Below are 22,144 nucleotides of genomic sequence, written 5' to 3' on the forward strand. Positions count from 1 at the left end.
GATGGTCTCAATCTCCTGACCTCATGATTCGCCTGCCTCAACCTCCCAAAGAGTAGCATTACTAATAATAGCCAAAAACCAGAGACAACTCAAATGTCTGTCAAGATACAAAAATAAACAAATTGTGGCTTATCAGCACAAGAGAAAAGGAATAAACTACTGATACACACACCAACAATGGTAAGTCCCAGAGATGCTACTTTAACCACGGAAGCCAAAAAGTAAAGAACACATACTGAATGATTCTAGAACAGGCAAAACTAATCAACAGTAACATTAAGCCACAGTGATTGCCTAGGGCTGGGGTGAGGGGACTGACAGCAAAAGGACATAAAGTAACTCCTTGGGATGACGGAAATGTTCCATATCTTGATAGGGCAGGGTGTATACATTTATCGACACTCGAACATCTTACTAAAATGGGTGCACTTTATAAGAGACAAATTTTAAACTCAATGAAGTTAAAACTCAATAAAATTTTCTAAGAATAAAAATGTATAATGGTGGATAAAGAGTAGCATTATTTACAAACCCAAAAGAATCAACTGGCCAGGCACAATGGCTCACGCCTGTAATCCCAGGACTTTGGGAGGCTGAGGCAGGTGAATCACCTGAGGTTATGAATTCAAAACCAGACTGGCCAACATGGTGAAACCCCGTCTCTACTAAAAATACAAAAATTAGCTGGGTGTGGTGGTAGGCGCCTGTAATTCCAGCTACTTGGGAGGCTGAGGCAGGAGAACTGCTTGCACCCGCGAGGCAGAGGTTGCAGTGAGCCGAAATCACGCTATTGCACTCCAGCCTGGTGACAGAGGCAAAACTCCGTTTCTAAAAAAAAAAAAAAAAAAAACTGAAAAACTACTGAAGTAAACATTTCATCACACAGTGAACCTCACAGACATGATGCTAAGTGAAAGCCAGTCCCAAAAGACTTCACACTGTATGATTCCATCACATGAAATGCTGCCTACAGCCCACACAGCACGGTGGCGCACACCTGTCAGCCCAGCACTGTGGGAGGCAGAGGTGGGCAGATCATGAGGTCAAGAGATCAAGACCATCCTGGCCAACATGGTGAAACCTGGTCTCTATTAAAATGCAAAAAAATTAGCCAGGCATATGGCACGCACCTGTAGTCCCAGCTACTCGGATGGCTGAGAAGGCAGGGGAATCACTTGAACTCGGGAGGCGGAGGTTAAAGTGAGACAAGATCGCGCCACTACACTCCAGCCTAGGAGACAGAGCAAGACTCCATCTCAAAATAAAATAAAAATAAATAAATAGCAGAGGAGAAAGTAGCTCAGACACATCTCCCCACAGCCTCCAGCCTAGAGAGACATCTGGAACTCAAGCCACTATCCCAAGTCAGCTAAAACCAACCAGCTGGGACCTGCAAGCAAGACAGGGACACTTCTTGGCACTTTATGTGCTAGCACCATACACCGAGGCCTCTGTGGTCATCCATAATTGAATGATCAAAATCAGCAGCTTTTATTCTTACCTAGGTGTGGGTCCAACAGATGAGGCTGCTCCTGATATTTGTTCATTATTCCTAAAAACAAATATAACATGAAAATTAATTATCATCAGGCCAAACACGCCCATGAGCCTCAGAAACCCCATTTTCCCTTGCTAGCTTCCACAGAACAGCTCCGTCTCTTCCCTAGCCTATGCTGCTCTCAGGAGCACACCTCCCCTCTCACTAACAGAGGCCACACAGGTCACCTGGAGGGAATGCCCCAACTCCCTGTGGCCTTTCAAGGGCCACCGTGTCCCAGCCACGTGCAGTTTGTTTGCCTGGCACATCTATCTTTCGCGTCCTCTTCTCCCACCTCCTCTATCCTCTTCCTGTCTCCTCCTCGCCTCTCCCCTCCTTCACTCTCCCCTGCCTCTGCCGGCCATTAAGGGCCAAGCTTAATGCTGCCCTTGTGAGACACACATCCCTGGCACTCCTCTCACACTCCCCTGCCAACCACGCCTGTAAAAACAAAACACTCAGCCCCCCAGCCATGTAACGGACCCTTCCACTTGGCCAAGGGCACAACAAACTTAACCTGAAAAATTAGTTCAGGCCTCATGATGGGAAGGGAGTTGGGGAGGGGGGTCGGACAGGCTTCATTAAACCCTCCTCCCGTTGGAACTCAGGCACAGCTGATGAGTACTAGCAATAGAATACTTCAGTAACAGTAAGTCACCAAGTTCCAGCCTGACTCTAGTACAGCACCACATGCCAGACAGCACGCCCTGAAAGAAATCAAACAATTTTTCCCTAAAATATATTTCTTTGACATACTTCGAAATGGCCCTGCAAAGTTGTCTCCTGTAGGCAAAAGCTACATTCTGTAGAAAATCCCTTTCCTTTCTGGGTCTTTTCCCTAATCCAGGAGAGAATTAACTAAGTCTGGTACCTTTTTAGTCTGATAAAAAGCATTTATAATCTATTCTCTCTGAAACCAGCTAACTGGAAGCTTCATCTGCATAACAAGAACCTTGGTCTCCACAATTCATCGTAACCTAGACAATCCCTTCCTTGGATTCAACCAATTGCCAATCGTAAAATATTTTAATCCACCTATGACTTGGAAGCCCTCCCACCCAAGACGTCCCGCCTTTTCTGACTAGACCAATGTACATCTAACATGTACTGACTGATGTCTCATGTCTCCCTAAAACATGTAAAACTAAGCTGCAGCCTGACTTCCATGGGGACATGTGACCCCCTGAGAATGCCTCACGGGCAGTCCTTAACCTTGGCAAAAGCAGCTTCTAAACTTACTGAGACTTGTCTCAGATACTTTCTGGTTTACATATCCAGGCACTGCTCCCTTCCACAGCCCTGCCAACTCTTCCGACCCACGATTCCACAACCTCCCTGACCCTGCGCCACCTGCTCTCCACTCCTCAGCAGCTGACTGCTTCTGTCCAATCCAACAGCTCCCGCTTCCACATCTGAACACACTCACTGCTTCCTAGCAAAACTGCCCTTGCAAAAATTAGATCAGTGAGAAAATTATGGCAATGGGGGAGATCTGATCCAGCCAATCTCCTTATGCCTTTAGTCTTCAAGCTGCCGTTTAAATGGTAAGAGCCCTTCCCCAAAACTCAACTGCCTTTGTAAAGCTCATGAGAGGCCACCAGGCTAGGAGGAGAAGGAGCCTGAATTCCGCTAAGGTGTAACATAAACAATTGCCGCCATTATTCCTGGGGTCACAAGACATGCAAGTTCCCCAGGTACTCCTGCAGGCCACATCACTGTTGCAGAACCTGAGACTGACCTTTAGAGAGATGTTTTCAGATTGCTTACATGTCTGACACCTACACTAGCATCCACCAGGTTCCACCGACCCAAGAAGGCTCCACCTGGACCCGCCCACTGCTCTTGGAGCCCCACCCAGAAGCGATTCAGCACACAGGATCATTTCCGACTCCCTGTGATTGCACACCCCTAACCAATCAGCAGCCACCCCTGCCCTTTCCCCCAGATTACCTCTAAAAAATCCTGGCCCCCAAATTCTCAGGAAGACTGATCTCAGTATTAATAAGACTCCAGCCTCCCTTTCAAACAGCTCTGTGTGAATTAAACTCCCCACTGCAATTCCCCAGTCTTGACAAATGGACTCTATCAGGGCAGCCCGCAAGAAGAACCCATTGGGGCCGGGCGCGGTGGCTCACGCCTGTAACCCCAGCACTTTCGGAGGCTGAGGCGGGCGATCACTTCAGTCAGGAGTTAAGACCAGCCAGACCAACATGACAAAACCCCCCTACCAAAAATACAAAGTTAGCTGGTCGTGCTGGCGTGCGCCTGCAATCCCAACTATTCCAGAGGCTGAGACAGGAGAATTGCTTAAACCCGGGAGGCAGAGGTTGCAGTGAGCCGAGATCGCGCCACTGCACTCAAGCCTGGGCGATAGGGCGAGACTCCATCTCAAAAAAAAAAAGAAAAAAAAGTGAAAAAAGGAACCCATTGGGCTGTCACAGCAGGAAGGAGAACTCTGGCTTCCCTGGTCCCTGAATGAGGGTCCCTCACCCCCGAACAGTCCTGCGAGAGGTACCGTTATCGACCCCAGGCAAGTATCAGGTACTCAGGCAGGGGCACCCGACGCCCAAGCCCACACTCGCCCACAGGCCCCCACCCGCCTGACTCCTAAATCAGAGCCCTGTCACTCCGAACCGAGGAAGGACGCATTACGCAGAAGCTCCTCCTATCGAAGAACCCACAGAGGTGAGTTTACTGCATCACAAAACCCTGTGTCACTAACCACGAGACCCTAAGGACTTGCTTGGAAATAACCGTTACGGACGGCTAGAAAGCGGGTGTGAACCCGGAGAAGTGAGGCTCACGGAAGGACGAACACCCCGCACACCCCGCACCGTCGCACCCCCCGCACACCCCCGCACACGCACGGACCCGCCGGCGCGCTCCACGCGGCGTCCGCGGAGCCCGCAGCCTTTGTGTGCAGCAGGTTTGGTCCCCGAGTCCTCCTCTCACTCCTCCCGTCCACGCAACGCCCACAAGAAGCGGGCTCGGGGGAGCCGGCCTGGGAGGCCACCCTGCGGGGCTGACCCGCCGCCCGGCGCGCTACGGGCCCCAGAGAGAGGCGCGCCCGCCCCGTGCACCCGACGCCGCGCCGGGGAGGCCACGGCCCGCGAGACAGCGTACGGGCAGCCCTTAGAGCGGCCGGGGGTCCCCGCCCGGGAAACCGCCCCGGCGAGGCAGGAAGCGCGCACGCCCCGCCCACGCACCGCGGAACCGCTGCAGGGCCACCTCGTGCGCCTTCCCGCCGCCGTGCACCTCCCGCAGGCGGCCCAGCAGCGCCCGGGTCTCGGCGCTCTCGCCGAACGCTGCCAGCGCCGCGCCGCCGGCCAGGGCCTCGTCCTCCGCCTCCTCCTCGGGGCCGCCCGCGGCCGGCTCGTCGCTCAGGGCCGGCTCGTCGCTCAGGGCCATCTCGGCGGCCTACGGACCGCGCCCGCCGCCGCCTCACGGACTCGCAGTTCCGACTCCGCTGGAGCGTGAGCGCCGGGGCTGAGGGATGAGGAGAGAGGCGGAGGCGCCCGCCGAGGCGACGAGGGACGCGGCCCCGCCCCGCGACCTCCGACCCCGCTCGCCGGCCTCGCTACGGAACGCGCCGGCCGCCAAAATACCGCGCGCGGGACGGCGCCGTGCCCGGCTGGGCGCGAGCAGAGGCGGGGCTCGAAGGCTCTGGAAGAGCGAGCCGCAGCCCCCACTGGGCGCGAGTGGAGCCCGGACCGCTCGGCGGAGCCTGAGGCACGGAGGGGCCTGAGGCGCGGAGGGCGGGACGGGACAGGGGGTGGTGCCTGAGGCGCGGTGGGAGGGGCGGGATAGGGGGTGGAGCCTGAGGCGCGGCGGGCGGGGCGGGACGGGGGGTGGAGCCTGAGGTGCGGAGGGCGGGGCTGAGCAGGGGGTGGAGCCTGAGGTGCGACTGGAGGGGCGGGGCAGGGGGGTGTGTGGCCTGAGGCGCCGTGGGCGGGGCGGGGGGGTGGGGCCTGAGGCGTGGCCGGCGGGGCTGCTGGGTGGGGCCGGTGGAGGCCGGAGCTCGCGGGGCAGGGGCGGGGCTTGAGCACGCGTGGGCGGGAGGCGGGGGCTGGTTAAAGGGGGCGGGGCGGGCCGCCCCGGGACCTCCCGCTCAGTGCCGTCCGCCCTGACGCCCATTCCAGCCGCGCTGGGACTCGCGGACCCCGCGGACGCCGTGCCGAGCCGTGGCGCGCCCCAGAGCGGGAGCAGGGCCCGGAGGCCGCGTTGGGCGCTGCGCCGACTTTGGTCTCGGCGACCTGGTCCGCGTGCGTTTCTCCTGAATCGCCGCAAAAACGTCCGCGCCCGCTCGCCTGAAAGCAGCCCCACGCGCGGAGCACGGAGACGCGGGCTGCCAGCCGAGGCCCGCTGTGGACTTTATTGTCCCCCTGCATCTGCGAGGGGGCGGGGAGCAGAGGGAAGGGGGACCGGGACGCGGGCAGGGGAAGTGGGCAGGGGCGGGAGGTAGCGGACGGGGGAACACGGACAGGGGGCAGGGGAAGGGGGAAGGGGGGGGGCTGGGGCGGGGGAGGGGAAAGGGGGGCGGGGGCGGGGGGGGGAAAGGGGGGCGGGGGCGGGGGAGGGGGGCGGGGGCGGGAGGTAGCGGACGGGGGAACACGGACAGGGGGCAGGGGAAGGGGGAAGGGGGGGCTGGGGCGGGGGAGGGGGGGCAGGGGCTGGGGAAAGGGGGGCGGGGAGGGGGAAGGGGGGCGCGGGGGCTGGGGAAAGGGGGAGGGGGCGGGGGCGGGGGTGGGGGAAACGGGGGCGGGGGGAGGGGGGGCGGGGGGGAAGGGGGGCGGGGGCGGGGGTCCGCTACTTGAGCAGCCTCCGCATGGTGCCCAGCGAAGGGCTCCTGTACTCCCGCCCAAAGTGGTTCCAGTGGTTCAGGTAGTTGAAGAGCTGGTAGAGCAGAAGCCGCTGGTCGAAGCCGGGAGCCTTGGGGATCTTCCGGTGGTACGCGGTGAAGAAGGATTTGGGAAACCCCCCAAACATCAAGGCGATTGCCAGTTCGAACTCGGAATGGCCATAGAAGGAAGCCGGGTCGTAAATAACGGGCCCCGCGTCGTCCTCAGCCACGTTTCCCGACCAGAGATCCCCATGGAGCAAGGCAGGGACGATCTCCAGGCCACAAAACAGATCCGGGATCTTCACCTAGGAGAGCAACGGCCGCAGTTACCGCCGGCCTGGGCGAGCCGCGGCCTCATCGCCTCCTTGGCAATAAGGCTGAGGCCCCTGCGAGCTGGTTCCAGTCGGACCCAGCACTGCTTGCCAAGCCCGGACGTCGGGGCCACCTGACTCCAGGGAGTCCAGCTTTGTCTAACAGGATTTCCTCCTAACTTAGGTCTAGAAGCTCCACATGCTAACGACTGACTTCCACGCGGGAGCCCCTCCAAGGTCAGTCTGATCCATCCGCAGATAGGAACAGTGATGGCCACCTTAGTAAACTCCCTCCACTTGTGTTTCACTTCACATGTGTGTCTGCAGGCTTTGTTTGGCATGCATTGATTGATGTCAATCAATTGTGGAGACAGAGCCTCACTCTGTCACCAGGCTGGAGTGCAGTGGCGCCATCTTGGCTCTCTGCAACCTCCACCTCCTGGGTTCAAGCGATTCTCCTGCCTCAGCCTCCCGAGTAGCTGGCATTATAGGCACGCACCACCATGCCTGGTTCATTTTTGTATTTTTAGTAGAGACGGGGTTTCACCATATTGGCCAGGCCAGTCTCAAACTCGTGACCTCAAGTGAACCGCCTGCCTCAGTCTCTGAAAGTGCTGAAATTACAGGCGTGAGCCACTGCACCTGGCCGAGAGTCACGTGTTGAAATCAGTCGCTGGGGCATCTGGTACCCACATCTTCCCACGGGAGAGGAACGGGCTGGAGCGGACAAGTGTTACTATAGTTAGAAAAGCATCTCGGGCAGCGACACCGTTTACAAGCACCTGTGCTTCACGTGAGGAGAGCCTGAGGCTGAGTACCTGGTGGCCCAGCAGGGCAGAGGGGCAGGAGCCAAGCGTGTCTTCACTTCTCGCCCCTTCGGCTTCCCCGTCAGGCCACCGGTCAGGCACTCATGTGCCCCTGACTTGACCCTCTCTGCTCCGGGGCTCAGGGTTCCCTGCTCCAGCTCAGTTTCACAGAGGACCCCACACAAATGGGGTGGGCTCATGAGAGGACCAGCCCTTGCCCAGAGAAGTCACTGCCGTGCCCACCTGTAGCCGGGACCAGAGTTCTCGTGCCTCTCGGTCAGCATAGTCCTTCTCAATGAGGTCCAGCTGCGCCTGGAGCCGGTGCCGGGCAAAAAAGGTCGGCCAGTCATCCTGCCATTCATTCACCTGGCAACAAGGGAAAAGAGGCGAGTGCTGCAGGGGGGAGCCAAGTGCTGCCTCAACCGTAGAGGGACCGTTAAAAACACACCACGGATGGCCAGCAAGCCAGCAGAGGGGGCACACAGAAACACAGAACCACCCAGAAGAAGGCAGGGGAAGAGGGAACCGAGGGCAGATGAGACAAACCGCAAGATGACAGACTCAAACCTCGGCATCCGACCGAGCACATCAAACATGAATGTCAAAAGTAAGTACTCCAGGTAAATGACAGATCGGCAGGGGGAAAAAATAAAGCAAAAGCCAACAAGTCGTGCAAAAATACATCATCTATGACAAAAATAGCTTCAAACGATGGGAAAGATACACCGTGCCAACACCAGTCAGAATAACGCTGGAGCGGCTGCATTGATACAAGACAAAGGAGATTTCAGAGCAAAGAAACTCGCCAAGTGTGGTCATTTCACAAAGTCGACTGACGCGCATGATCATCCTAAATGCCTACACCTCTAACATCACAGCCTCCAAATACATAAAACTCAGCACTGCAGGAGAAGTAGGTAAAGCCCACATCCTGCTGTGGACTGAATGCTGCCCCAGCCCATTCCTGCGTGGACGCCCTCACCCTACTACAGCTGTATTGGAGGAAGGGCCTCTAGGAGGTAATGAGGTTAAATAAAATCATAAGGGTGAATTATTAACCCAGTAGGATTAGTGGCCTATGAGAAGAGAAATAGAGAAAGATTCTTCTCCCTGCACACAAATCTCAATAAACTGAATTTAAGCATGCAAAGTATAATGAAATTCAATCAGAAATCAATAGGAAAATCTCTGGGAATTCCTGAATATTTGAAAGCTAAATAACACACTTCTAAAATCTGTGTAAGGAAGGCTTCTAAAGGGAAATTAGAAAGCGTTTTCAATTGAATGACAGCAAAAACACAACTGATGATTTGTGAGGTGCCACTGAGGCAATACTTAAGGGGAATGTATAGCAGTGAAGGTCTGTGTGAGCAAAGACCTCAAACTAATGACCTCAGCTTCTACCTTCACCACAAAAAGAGCACATTGAACTTAACGTAAGCCGAAAAAATGAAATCATAAAGATCTTATCTAAAATCAGTGAAATACAAGTTAGAAAAGCGAGAAAACTAATGTGCAAAAAGTCGGTCCTTTGAGGCGATCAGTAAAATTGATAAACACCTAGCTGGGGTGACTCGGAAGAAAGAAGAAAGATACGTTCCCAGTGTCAGGAATGAGAGAGGTGACATCAACACAGATTTTACAGATATTAAAAGGGTAATAAGGGCCAGGCACACTGGCTCACACCTGTGAACCCAGCACTGTGGGAGGCCAAGGCAGGCAGATTGCCTGAGGTCAGGAGTTGCAGACCAGCCTGGCCAACATGATGAAACCCTGTCTCTATAAAAAATACAAAAAATTAGCCGAGCGTGGTGGCGGAAACCTGGAATCCCAGCTACTCAGGAGGCTGAGGCAGGAGAATCGCTTGAACCCGGGAGGCAGAGGCTGCAGTGAGCCGAGATTGTGCCACTGCACTCCAGCCTGTTCAACAGAGCGAAACTCCATTTCAAAAAAAAAAAAAAGATAACAAGGACTTTTTTTTTTTTTGAGATTGAGTTTTGTTCTTGTTGCCCAGACTCAGGCTGGAGTGCAGTGGTGCGGTCTCAGCTCACTGCAGCCTCCCCACCTCCCAGGTTCAAGTGTTTCTTCTGCCTCCGCCTCCAGAGTAGCTGGGACTACAGGCGCCTGCCACCCCACCTGACTAACTTTTTGTATCTTTAGTAGAGACGGGGTTTCACCTGCTGAATTACAGGCGTGAGCCACTGCACCAGGCCAAGTTTGGTAGTTTCTTAAGAGTTAAGTATGAATGCACCGTATGACACAGTCGTTCCCACCCTTATTCACCTAAGATAAGTGGAAGCATTTGTCCAAAGATTTGTACACAAAAGGTTCACAGCAGCTTTATTTTTGTATAACCAAAAGCTGGGAATGACCTGGAAGTCCATCCACACGTGGAGGGATAAATGGGCTGTGTAATATCCGTACAGTGGGATGGACTTTTGACACATGCACCAGGGATGTGTGTCAAGGATGAACGTCCAAGGATTTCAGACACGGATAAATGTCAGAATGATTATGCCGAGTGAAAGCAGCCAGACGGAGGCCACATGCTGTACGATTCTATTTATGTTAAATTCCACAAGATGCAGACTAACCACAGTGACGGGAGACGAGCGGTTGCCCAGGCGCGGGGTCATCAGTATACGCACCTTGACTGTGGCAAGAGGTTCACAGGTACAAACATGTCAAAATGCACCAAATTATGTTTTAAATGGGTGCAATTTACAGCAATTACACCTCCAAACAGAGAAAAATGCAAAGCTTATTTTGTACAGAGGGTTATTTTGTAAAACTCCTCAGAGGAGTTTTACAGGGAGGACCACCCTGGTCGAGGGCCCGCACCATCGAGGCTCTCCCTGCACGTAGGTGCTGTGGTGACTCGGCCTGGGGCTCACTCCCGGGTGCTGTGTGCACGTCAAGAGCGGGATGGAAAAGCCCCCTCCCCACAGCCTGGCTGTCAGACCCCAGCTCAGATGGGTACCCTGCCGCCTCCTGCCGTTTCCCATGTGTCTGCCCAAGCTCCCAGCATCTGAGCTCTGTCCTCTCTTGGGAAGACACCCAGGGCTAGTGCTGGGAGCAGGGGACCAGCATGGGGCAACCCAGTCCCGCTACCTGAACAGAGGGGCTGTGATACAGTGACCCAGGAAAGGTGCCACCAGGGTGCACAGCTGGTCCCAGTGGCCAGGCCTCCCCTTGACAGAGGGGCAGGCAGGAATGTGTTATGGTCAGGCCTGTGCTCTGAAGCCAGACGGAGAACCAAAGCCCAGCTGCCCCAGTGACAAGCTCCACAGTCTCGGGAGTGTCACCCTGCACATCAGTTTCCTCGTCTATAACACAGATCAATGACATCACCTGCCTGGTTACCTGCTAGGGCTAGTGGGTGAGTTGAGTCTGATGAAGCACTTAGAACGGTGCCGGGTATGTGGCAGTGTACGGAGCATGCGGCCATCATTGCAGCCGACCCAGCTGGTGGCCCCAGCGGGCCTCAGTGCCTCCGGTGTCTGAGGAGCCCACCGTTCAGCATTGCCCCCCCAAATGGAGGCAGCACACGTGCCCCAGGACCCATTCAGCCCTCCCAAGGAGTGGGAAGCCTCCGGAACCTGGTGCTGTCCGAGGCACGACATGCAGGAAGCAGGGCAGGTGCCCTCCCTAGCCCCTCACCCTTCCTAGCCAGGCGGCAGCTGATCTGAGGTGGCTCCTTGATCCTGGAGTCCAAAGGGGCGTTGAGGGGCTACCTGTGCTCCAAACAGCAGCCGCCTTCTCATCTGCCTCACGCACAGAGGCTCTGGGTAAGATTTCACTTCATTTCTTTGAAACACCACTCTGCTGGGCCAGCCAAGTCCCAGAGACCCCACACTTGCAGCCCTTGACCTCAGCATCCACAGCTCGCCTGACGATGAAGGCAGTGCTGCTCACTGACTCTAGGCAGCTGTGTGACCCCAGGGGAACCCACTGTGGCTGAGATCTCGGGGGTCTTGGTAAATCTGGTAGACTCCATGTGCAGTTCTAGTGAGCCCAGATATGAGGACTGCCTGTTGACTGGGAACCCTAAATCTGCTTGGGCGTCATGAGGATCTTGCCCCAAGTGGCCTCCAGCTGGGAGAATCTCCCTCCACCCACACCAGGGAGAGCTTGGTCATTATCCGCAGGGACCCAACTAGTCAGGACAGGCTTCGATGAGGACACAGATTTGAAAGCATCCTCTCTTCAGGAAGCAGTAACTTTAAACCGGACTAGGTCTTATGTAATGGGCACTGTGTCCCTAATGAAACCAAAATATGGTCCCATAATGGCTTCTTTGAGGGAAGCACAGGACAGGTGGGCTGTCCAAAGCCGCCTTTGGAATTTCACAGGTTTCAGAGATGATGGTTCAAGAGGCCTTGGTATTATTGAGCCATAAAAAGGAATACATAAGCAAAAATGTGGCCTAGCCATACAATGGATTATTCGGCCATAAGAGAATAGCATCCTAATACCTGCTACAACACGGAAGAACCTTGAAACGCGATGCTTAGTGAAAGAAGCCAGGCACAAAAGGTCACATATTATGTGATTCCAGTCATGTGAAATATCCAGAATAGGTCAATTCGAAGAGATAGAAGGGACGTTAGAGGTTGCCAGGGAAGGGGGATATAGGGGGTGACTGCTAATGGGTTCTGCTGTAGGATAATGAAGATGTTCTGGAATTAAACAGCGGTGATGGTTGCACACCCTTGCGAATGTACTAAAACCAATTAATTCTACCCTTTCAAATGGTGGCTTTTATGTGAATTATATCTCAATTGTGTCTAAATAAGTAATAATTTGTAAAGGCCACAGGAGAGGAGCTGAGTAATCAGGACTTAAGCCCTGACTCTGCACACGACCTGTCACTCACTGTCTCCAGTCCCTCACACTCATCAGGAGCCTTGTGCCACACAACCCTTGCACTCAGAGGTTCCAAGGCTGCCTCTGCTTGGAATGCCAATCTGCCTGCCTCAGCATGTCCCATGAGCCTGCCCAGCCCAGCTCAGTGACCCTCGGCATCTGCTCTCCCCATTCCAGGTATCACAGCTTGTACTCTGCTTTCAGAAATCAGGTAGTCAATCTTACTGGTGCCTAGGGGACTGCATTCTGTCACATATAAAGGGTGGGTGACCAGCATTAGAGCATCAGGGAACACTCTCACCCAGGCACTCACCTGTGGGATGAAGCCGCAGCATGTCACCGTGTGGAAGCCGAACTTGGTCACATACTGAGGCTCAGCACCCTCACTTCTTCGGCCTGTTGACAGAGATCCTTGCCTTGAAGGAGGCGTTTGTCTGTCTCTTAAATGCCAGACCTCAGCATAGCATCAGTAGAAGCCTGGGCTGCACATGCTACAATATGGGTGGTCTGAGGATGTACTACATACAACAGCAATTAGTCAACATATGGATCTGCCAGGACACTCCCACCTCAAGCCCACTGGACAGCAAGGCTGGGTATAAAAGGGGTGGTTATTACCTCAAGCACACCAGACAGGAGGGTTGGGTATAAAAGGGGTCATGTGCCAATTCTACTAGGTTATCAGCTCCATCAAAATTCTTATTTAATAATCTCATTTTCATACTGTAGTGTAAAGGGAGATGGTATACAACTCAGCCTATTATTAAAATGCCACCAAGAAGTACCATGAGCACCAATCTAGGATAGACAATGTGGCTGGGTCAAGGGTATCCAAAAGCAATCTGAACATACCCACTGTGTTCTCCTCCTTCTTCAACTTCTCCCTGAGCTTCTGGTTGTAAAGGTGCAAATCTGCCATCTGGTCTCCAAGTTTTGATGCTTGACTGAGGAAAGAAGAAATGCAGCTAATTAAAATAACAAATAAAAAATAACATCACCCAGTTTGTTCCCTTTTGAGAAATGTTTTAAATATATTAAAAACTACTCTCCACTCTTGGCCAGGCACAGTGGCTCACACCTATAATCCTAGCACTTTCGGAGGCCAAGGCAGTCAGATCACAAGGTCAGGAGATCAAGACCATCCTGGCCAACATGGTGAAACCCCATTTCTAGTAAAAATACAAAAATTAGCTGGGTGTGGTGGCATGCACCTGTAATCCCAGCTACTCACGAGGCTGAGGCAGGAGAATTGCTTGAACCCAGGAGGCGGAGGTTGTAGCAAGCCAAGATCATGCCATTTCACTCCAGCCTGGGGAACAGAGCAAGACTATGTCTCTGAAAAAACATAAGATAAAAATAAAGTACAAAGCAAGTGACAGGTTCAAATATACTTATTTTGACCAGGTGTGGTGGCTCATGCCTGTACCACCAGCACTTTGGGAGTCCAAGGTGCGTGGATCCCTTGAGGTCAGGAGTTTGAGACCAGCCTGGCCAACATGGTGAAATCCCATCTCTACTAAAAATATAAAAATTAGCCAGGTGTTGTGGCAGTCACCTGTAATCCCAGCTACTTAGGAAGCTGAGGTGGGAGAATCACTTGAACCCTGGAGGCAGAGGTTGCAGTGAGCTGAGATTGTGCCACTGCACTCTAACCTGGGCAACAGAGTGAGACTGTGTTTCAAAAGAAAAAAACAAAAAAACTTATTTTATGCAGCCTCATTACAGCCAAACTTATCTAAAAAAAACAGTCACATACCAGAAAGCAGCAACTTTTTATCTGCATTGAGAATGGCAGGGTGGAACTCTTGGCCCTGCCTCTGATAACTGGGCAGTTGTGTGGACCACTCAGCCAGAGGCTGCTCCCTGATTCTCTGTCTCCCTCCCTGTCTCTGTCCCTATCTCTGTCTCTCTCTGTGTCTCTCTGTCTCTCTGCTTGTACACATGTGTGCATATGGGTCTCTCACACACACTCACCTGCTCAAGCTCCTCATCTTCAAATGCTCCATCACAAAGGCGGCCCCACCTCCCGGCAAGTCGATGACCTTCACGGGCCTCGGCACCCGCACCAGGCCCGTGCTCCGGAGGGCCTCCAGGCTCGCCACCTCCCCCTCAAACATCTGCCGGGCCTGCATCCAGAACAGTCATGAGCCTCGTCAGCCTTGTTGACTCAGCCAGGGCCTCTGCTCACCGGGCCCTTGATGGAAGCCACCACATGGGAACCACAGGGACCTTCAGTCTCTGATACCAGCTGGGAGCTGGCATCCACCGCGGAGGGCAGAGTGCAGAGGGGCCCCCGTTGGAGAGGAGAGGCTGCAAGGCTGAGGCTGAGCCTGGGGCCTGAGGGGTGTGGGGTCTGCAGGCTGCTGTGAGAGGAGGAAGCACAGGCCATGGGGGGCTGCCACGGAGCGCTGGGGGCGTGGGAGGTGTGAGTTAACCGAGGGTCAGGAGCTGGACCCCGGGTTACCCAGCTTCCTTGCTGCCTCTTAGGGTGGAGCAGCCATAGCAGAGCTGTGGAGCTGACTTGGGCACACACTTTGGGCAGGGATGAAGAGGGCTGGGCCCATCCTACGAGCGACATGCACCCAGCAGGGGCTGGGAAGCTAAAAGGTGCCGCGCACCCCACCCACCCCCAGCACCTCCCATGAGACCCGGCCTTCCTGTTTCTGAAATGTCCCCTCTAACATCCCAATTTTGAGTTAGGTGAACTCCCAGCTTATGTACACTACACACTGGTTGAAATAACTGATCAGTGTGGTCTGTGAATACCTCGGCCTCTAGAATTGCATATTTGTTTGTTTTGAGACAGAGTCTCACTCTGTTACGCAGCTGCGGTGCAATGCCGTCATCTCGGCTCACTGCAGCCTCCACCTCCTGAGCTCGAATGATTCTCCTGCCTCGGGCCCCCCGAGTATCTGGAATTACAGGTGCCTGCCACCACATCCCGCTGTTTTTTTGTATTTTTACTAGAGATGGGGTTTCACCATGTTGGCCAGGCTGTCTAGAACTCCTGGCCCCATGTGATCTGCCTGCCTCGGCCTCCCAAAGTGTAGGATTGCACGTTTTAAAAAATCAAACCTCATGAATGAGACCAAAGCATCTACTGTCACACAGGAAAAGAACACCCTTGACTTCAAAGTACCCCAGGGGAAGCCAGGTACAGCCTCCCCAGCCTGGCAGCCCATGGGGCCAGCCTGAACCTCGGGTGGGTGTGAGCGTCCACAGCTGGGAGGGCAGCGGCACACCCCAGCCCTGCTCCCAGGGCAAGCCCCACGTGACCAGGCAGAGGACTCCTGGGTTTCCGGCTGCTAAGCCCCAGGGGCCCCAGCGTCACCTGCTCTGGTGCAAGGACTGAGCACCTACTGTGTGCAGGGCCTTCGAGGGGTGGGAGGAAAGGCGGGGTCTCACCCTGCAGAACTTTCAGGACCAGCTGAGGAAGTTTCCCAGGCCCCGTGGGAAGCCTGAACCAAAAACCGCCTCCCAGTGAGTGGGACTCCTCACTTTGAGGGATTCGGGTCCTGAGCCAGCAGAGCAGGCAATGCAGGAGGATCTGATCCTACGCCCACGCTGCATGGCTCTGGGTTCCTCCTGCCAGCACTCCCCACCAGAACCCCTGCAGCCCCTCAGAGCCTCCCCCACCAGAGCGGCAGAGCCTCCTGAGCCCACTCGGGCTGGGAGGGTGCCCAGGCCTGCTTTTCCCCGCCTGCCTGCCCTCAAGGCTTAAGCTAACTTTCTCCACTTGTGCTAACATTTTCCATACATTCTTTTTGTTTGTTTTTGAGACAACCTCCGCCTCCTGGGTTCAAGTAATTCTTCTGCCTCAGCCTCCGAGTAGCTGGGACTACAGGCTGGGACTACAGGCGCGTGCCACCACGCCCGGCTAATTTTTGTATTTTAAGTAGAGACAGGGTTTCACCATGTTGACTAGGCTGGTCTTGAACTCCAGACCTCGTGATCCGCCTGCCTCGGCCTCCCAAAGTGCTGGGATTACAGGTGTGAGCCACCACGCCTGGCCCATACATTCTTAAACAGAAATATTTTCAGCAGGAGATAGAAACCAGGCCTAAACACAGGCACAGCCTGTGGGAAGGAGAACGCTAGCCTGGCCCGTGGGGTCCCTCGCAGGGTCCAGCCATGTCTCTGCTTTGTCCCTACTGCCAGGAGGACCGTGGGCTGAGACGGGCGGCCCAGAGCTGAGCCCGGGACCCCAAGCCTCACCTCCCTGCATGCTTGACGGATAGAAAAATTAAAACCACCCCCAGAAGCCTGTGCATGGAGGCCGAAGGAAGGCAATGGTGGTGCCGAAACCTTCAGAGAACGCTGGAGCCGCGCTCCCAGCAGGTGCCAGCCCCCCAGCGCCAAAGCTGACCCCACCAGGCCCAGCCCTGGGAAATGCGCCTGCCCGACCCCTCCGCCTCCCCAGGCGGCGCGGAGCCCCGCGGAGCCCACGAGCCAGCACCTGCGTCCTGCGGTTGACTTTGACGAACACGGGGCCTGCGTCCGTGTCGTAGGCTCGGCCCTCGCTGATGAAGCCGCCGCCGGGGCTGCCGAAGGCCCGCAGGGTCGCGGTGCGGAGCTCGGCGCGCAGCAGCTGCTCCATTGGGGCGCGGGACCCGGGACTCGCCGCTGGGAAGCCCTGGCCCAGGCGCTCCGGGGCGGGGCGGGGACCGCGCGGCGCGTGACCCCCGGCGGCGGGAGGGAGGGGCGGCCTCGCACGGGCTCTCCGCGCGCTCCCCGCGTTGGTCCTGCTCCCGCTCGCGCCCGAGCCCGGCGCCCCCTCGGCCCTGCGCCCGGGATGCGGGGAAAGGAGCCGGGGGTCCGCGCACCTCCGCGGGCGCCGGGACTGAGCTCCCTGAAGGGACCCGGAGCGCCTCCCACGCAGCGGACGCAGGTCCGTCCCTCGGCCCGGGCGTGGCTCACAGGCCCGGGCGGCTTCCCACGGGCCCAGCGGCCGGTGAGGACGACGCGGGATTGGGGGCAGGTGCCAGTCGGAGGAACGGCTGGCGTGGGGGCTCTGACGGCGCGCGCTGACCCGGCTCCGGGTGGGGCCCCGGACGCCAGGACATCCTGGGAAAGGGACTTCGGACACAGGAAGGCCCATGCGCGCGCAGGCACACAGGGACACACGCGTGCACACGAACCGCGCGCACCTCAGCCCGGTCCATGATGCAGTCATTTGACATGAGGTTTTGTTTTGTTTTTAAGAGATGGAGTGTCGTCCTGTCGCCCAGGCCGGAGTGCAATGGCGCAATCTCAGCTCATTGCAATGTCCGCCTCCCAAGTTTAAGCAATTCTCCTGCCTCAGCCTACTGACTAGGTGGGATTACAGGCGTCCACCGTCAAACCCAGCTAATTTTCATATTTTTAGTAGAGATGGGGTTTTGCCATGTTGGCCAGGCTGGTCTTGAACTCCTGATCTCAGGTGATCCACCCGCCTCAGCCTCCCAAAGTGCTGGGATTACAGGCGTGAGCCACCGCGCCTGGCCACTTGAGGTGCACTTTCATTAAAAGGATACAAAGTAAAACCCTTTGGTTTTACTTTGACTTTGAAGGCTTGACTTCAGTTATCTGAAGACTTCCTTTTGTGGAAAAGCTGTCACCCTGACGGTGTTAGATTAGGTGTTTTCATATAATCCCGCTTACAGTAAGAAATAACAAGTGAAGCCACCTTGCCTCTGAGATCGCAGAGATGAGAGCTGAGGGTCCTGGACGCACGCACAGGACAACCACCATTTCCCTGGACTTCCTGCCCGGAGGCCTCCTAGCGAGGCTCACGGCTGCCCCAAAGAGAAGGAACCTCTTCCAGCTCTTCCCTTGACTGAGGCATCTCCGAGCCATGTCCAGAGCCCAGTCTCTCTGTGCTTTGAGATGTCAACACACCAGCCTGCGAGGGCACAGCACACAGCTGTCTCTTAAAACTTCGCCTCCAAACCCAAACCTATCCCCTCCCCCATCTCTTCCAGCGGAGCCAGCCCAGGAACAGCAGAGCTTTGTAAGAGAAGATCCTCCTCTGATGACATGTGTATGGTCTTTCATGGACAGAATGATCCAGAAAAATCAACTCTGGGCAGATGCAGGTGCCTTTGTGCCTGAAGCCTATAGGATTTGGTAGCCCTTTATAAATTTATGAAAAAATGTATTGTGTGTATATATATATTACATATTATAATAATAAATACAAAATTGGGTATAAAATTAGGTATTTTAGAATGAGTATTGCAACAACTTGCAAGTTTAAAAAGATGACATAGGCCGGTGTGGTGGCTCACGCCTGTAATCCCAGCACTTCAGGAGGCCGAGGTGGGGGGATCACCTGAGGTCAGGAATTTGAGACCAGCCTGGCCAACACGGTGAAATATAAAAATATAAACATTAGCCAGGCATGGTGGCCTGCACCTGTAATCCCAGCTACTGGGGAGCTGAGGCAGAAGAATCCCTCAAACCTGGGAGGCAGAGGTTGCAGTCAGCTGAGATCACATCACAGCACTCCAGCCCGGGTGACACAGTGAGACTGTCTCAAAAAAAATAAAATTTAGTAAGTGAATAAAAAATAAAAAGCTAACACGTACTGCAGCACTGCAAAATTGAAAACTGCCACACTGCTGTTTACCATTTTCACACACCCCACGACACCCCTCCCGATGGCTGTTTGGCTGTGTGCTCAGCGATGGCCTCTCACAAGGTGGACCCTGCAAAGTCATGGAGGAAGAGAAGGTCGCCACTTCTGGAGGACCCAACCATCCTTCCTTCAAACACTCGGGGAAGCTCTTGTCACTGGTGATGTGCTGATGCAGAATGATGTCCAGGGCCCTGGCACCCAGTGCTGACGGAGAACGGTGATGTCCAGGGCCCCGGGCACCCAGTGCTGATGGAGAACGGTGATGACCAGTGCCCCGGGAACCCGGTGCTGAGCTGATGGAGAACGGTGATATCCAGGGCCCAGGCACCCAGTGCTGATGGATAACGGTGATGTCCAGGGCCCCGGGCACCCGGTGCTGATGGAGAACGGTGATGTCCAGGGCCCCAGGCACCCAGTGCTGATGGAGAACGGTGATGACCAGTGCCCCGGGAACCCGGTGCTGAGCTGACGGAGAACGGTGATATCCAGGGCCCAGGCACCCAGTGCTGATGGATAACGGTGATGTCCAGGGCCCCGGGCACCCGGTGCTGATGGAGAACGGTGATGTCCAGGACCCAGGCACCCAGTGCTGATGGAGAACGGTGATGTCCAGGGCCCCGGGCACCCAGTGCTGATGGAGAACGGTGATGACCAGGGCCCTGGGCACCCGGTGCTGAGCTGATGGAGAACGGTGATGTCCAGGGCCCCGGGCACCCGGTGCTGATGGAGAACGGTGATGTCCAGGGCCCCGGGCACCCAGTGCTGATGGAGAACGGTGATGTCCAGGGCCCCGGGCACCCAGTGCTGACGGAGAACAGTGATGTCCAGGGCCCCGGGCACCCGGTGCTGAGCTGACGGAGAATGGTGATGTCCAGGGCCCCGGGCACCCAGTGCTGATGGAGAACGGTGATGACCAGGGCCCCGGGCACCCGGTGCTGACGGAGAACGGTGATATCCAGGGACCAGGTACCCAGTGCTGATGGAGAACGGTGATGTCCAGGGCCCCAGGCACCCGGTGCTGATGGAGAACGGTGATGTCCAGGGCCCCAGGCACCCAGTGCTGATGGAGAACGGTGATGTCCAGGGCCCCAGGCACCCGGTGCTGATGGAGAACGGTGATGTCCAGGGCCCCGGGCACCCGGTGCTGACGGAGAACGGTGATGTCCAGGGCCCCGGGCACCCGGTGCTGAGCTGACGGAGAATGGTGATGTCCAGGGCCCCGGGCACCCAGTGCTGATGGAGAACGGTGATGTCCAGGGCCCCAGGCACCCGGTGCTGATGGAGAACGGTGATGTCCAGGGCCCCAGGCACCCAGTGCTGATGGAGAACGGTGATGTCCAGGGCCCCGGGCACCCGGTGCTAAGCTGATGGAGAACAGTGATGTCCAGGGCCCCGGGCACCCGGTGCTGAGCTGATGGAGAATGGTGATGTCCAGGGCCCCGGGCACCCAGTGCTGATGGAGAACGGTGATGTCCAGGGCCCCAGGCACCCAGTGCTGATGGAGAACGGTGATGTCCAGGGCCCCAGGCACCCAGTGCTGATGGAGAACGGTGATGTCCAGGGCCCCGGGCACCCGGTGCTAAGCTGATGGAGAACAGTGATGTCCAGGGCCCCGGGCACCCGGTGCTGAGCTGACGGAGAATGGTGATGTCCAGGGCCCCGGGCACCCAGTGCTGATGGAGAACGGTGATGTCCAGGGCCCCAGGCACCCAGTGCTGATGGAGAACGGTGATGTCCAGGGCCCCAGGCACCCAGTGCTGATGGAGAACGGTGATGTCCAGGGCCCCGGGCACCCAGTGCTGAGCTGACGGAGAATGGTGATATCCAGGGCCCAGGCACCCAGTGCTGATGGAGAACGGTGATGACCAGGGCCCCGGGCACCCGGTGCTGAGCTGATGGAGAACGGTGATGTCCAGGGCCCCGGGCACCCAGTGCTGAGCTGACGGAGAACGGTGATATCCAGGGCCCAGGCACCCAGTGCTGATGGAGAACAGTGATGTCCAGGGCCCCGGGCACCCGGTGCTGATGGAGAACGGTGATGTCCAGGGCCCCAGGCACCCAGTGCTGATGGAGAACGGTGATGTCCAGGGCCCCGGGCACCTGGTGCTGAGCTGACGGAGAACGGTGATGTCCAGGGCACACTGACATTTATTGTATACAGGGTGTGGGGCAGGGCTGGAGAGTGACTCATCTGACAAGATTGGTAGAGGTCAAGCAAATCACATTCTTACAATACAGGGGGCCACGTGGGCACAGTTCAGGGGGTCACACGGGTAGAGCACAGAGGGCCCCTCCCTCTCAGGCAGCCGCTGCGAGGAGGGGAGGCGCACACGTCAGTATCTTTCTGTGCACTTATCAGAGAGAGCAAAGGCTTTTAGGATTCCTCTATTCTTACTTCTCACAGCCTCTAAGAATTTACAAGGGAGCATCGGGTGGGAAAGTGGAACACGAAGGTGGACAAGGATGGTGGCCATCGGAGCACAGCACCACGGAGAGGGTTTAAGCCCCTGGATGTCTGTGGGCCGGCCTGGCCAGTGTCAGACCTTCCTCGAGAGCCGGCAGAGCAGAGTTTTCTCTGAACTCCGCAGTGAGAGGGAAACTCCCCCTCACGGCCTGTTAAGCAATGGGCGCCTCCCCAGAAGCTGGCCTTACTGCAAGGCCTGCCTGCTGAGCAACGGGCACCTTCCCGGGCGCTGGCATTACCGCAAGGCCTGCCTGCTGAGCAACGGGCACCTTCCCGGGCGCTGGCGTTACTGCAAGGCCTGCCTGCTAAGCAACGGGCACCTTCCCGGGCGCTGGCGTTACTGCAAGGCCTGCCTGCTGAGCAACAGGCACCTTCCCGGGCGCTGGCGTTACTGCAAGCCCTGCCTGCTGAGCAACGGGCACCTTCCCGGGCGCTGGCATTATCGCAAGGCCTGCCTGCTAAGCAACGGGCACCTTCCCGGGCGCTGGCGTTACCGCAAGGCCTGCCTGCTAAGCAACGGGTGTCTCCCCAGCCACTGGTGTTACTGCAAGGCCTGCCTGCTGAGCAACGGGCACCTTCCCGGGCACTGGCGTTACCGCAAGGCATTTACTCTCGCCTCCTGATCACTTCTCACAATGTTCCTTCAGTTCCAAATTATATTTCACCCGATTATGTCTATACTATAAGACTCAAATGTTCCTACA

The 22,144-nt window shown here is 56.1% G+C and overlaps 2 protein-coding genes across 7 annotated transcripts in view; both read right to left on the reverse strand.

Moving 5' to 3' along the window:
* Nucleotides 1-4,823, reverse strand: part of TBCD (tubulin folding cofactor D) — a 201,460-nt gene extending 196,637 nt beyond the window's left edge. For 2 of the 6 annotated variants that reach the window (XM_064369223.1, XM_064369218.1), the window contains exons 1-2: nt 4,744-4,803; nt 1,502-1,552 (exon numbers count right to left, since the gene is read on the reverse strand). In XM_064369223.1, coding sequence (XP_064225293.1) covers nt 1,502-1,547 — 46 coding nt within the window. In that variant the 5' untranslated portion in view covers nt 1,548-1,552; nt 4,744-4,803. Of the gene's footprint in view, nt 1-1,501; nt 1,553-2,054; nt 2,520-3,487; nt 3,518-4,408; nt 4,483-4,743 lie in introns of those variants that run through there. The other 4 variants (XM_064369222.1, XM_064369220.1, XM_064369221.1 and 1 more) reach the window with 4 other exon arrangements.
* Nucleotides 4,824-5,882: 1,059 nt separating this feature from the next.
* Nucleotides 5,883-16,979, reverse strand: FN3K (fructosamine 3 kinase). Its single transcript, XM_064369205.1, has 6 exons — nt 16,817-16,979; nt 14,335-14,486; nt 13,213-13,304; nt 12,674-12,756; nt 7,738-7,860; nt 5,883-6,682 (listed from the first exon to the last, which is right to left on the reverse strand). The coding sequence occupies exons 1-6, from the start codon at nt 16,955-16,957 to the stop codon at nt 6,344-6,346; spliced, it is 930 nt and encodes a 309-aa protein (XP_064225275.1). The 5' UTR covers nt 16,958-16,979; the 3' UTR covers nt 5,883-6,343.
* Nucleotides 16,980-22,144: the final 5,165 nt, after the last annotated feature.

This window comes from Aotus nancymaae, unplaced genomic scaffold (assembly GCF_030222135.1).
Source record: "Aotus nancymaae isolate 86718 unplaced genomic scaffold, 86718_ANA_hifiasm-v0.15.2.pri h1tg000089l, whole genome shotgun sequence".
NCBI lineage: Eukaryota > Metazoa > Chordata > Mammalia > Primates > Aotidae > Aotus > Aotus nancymaae.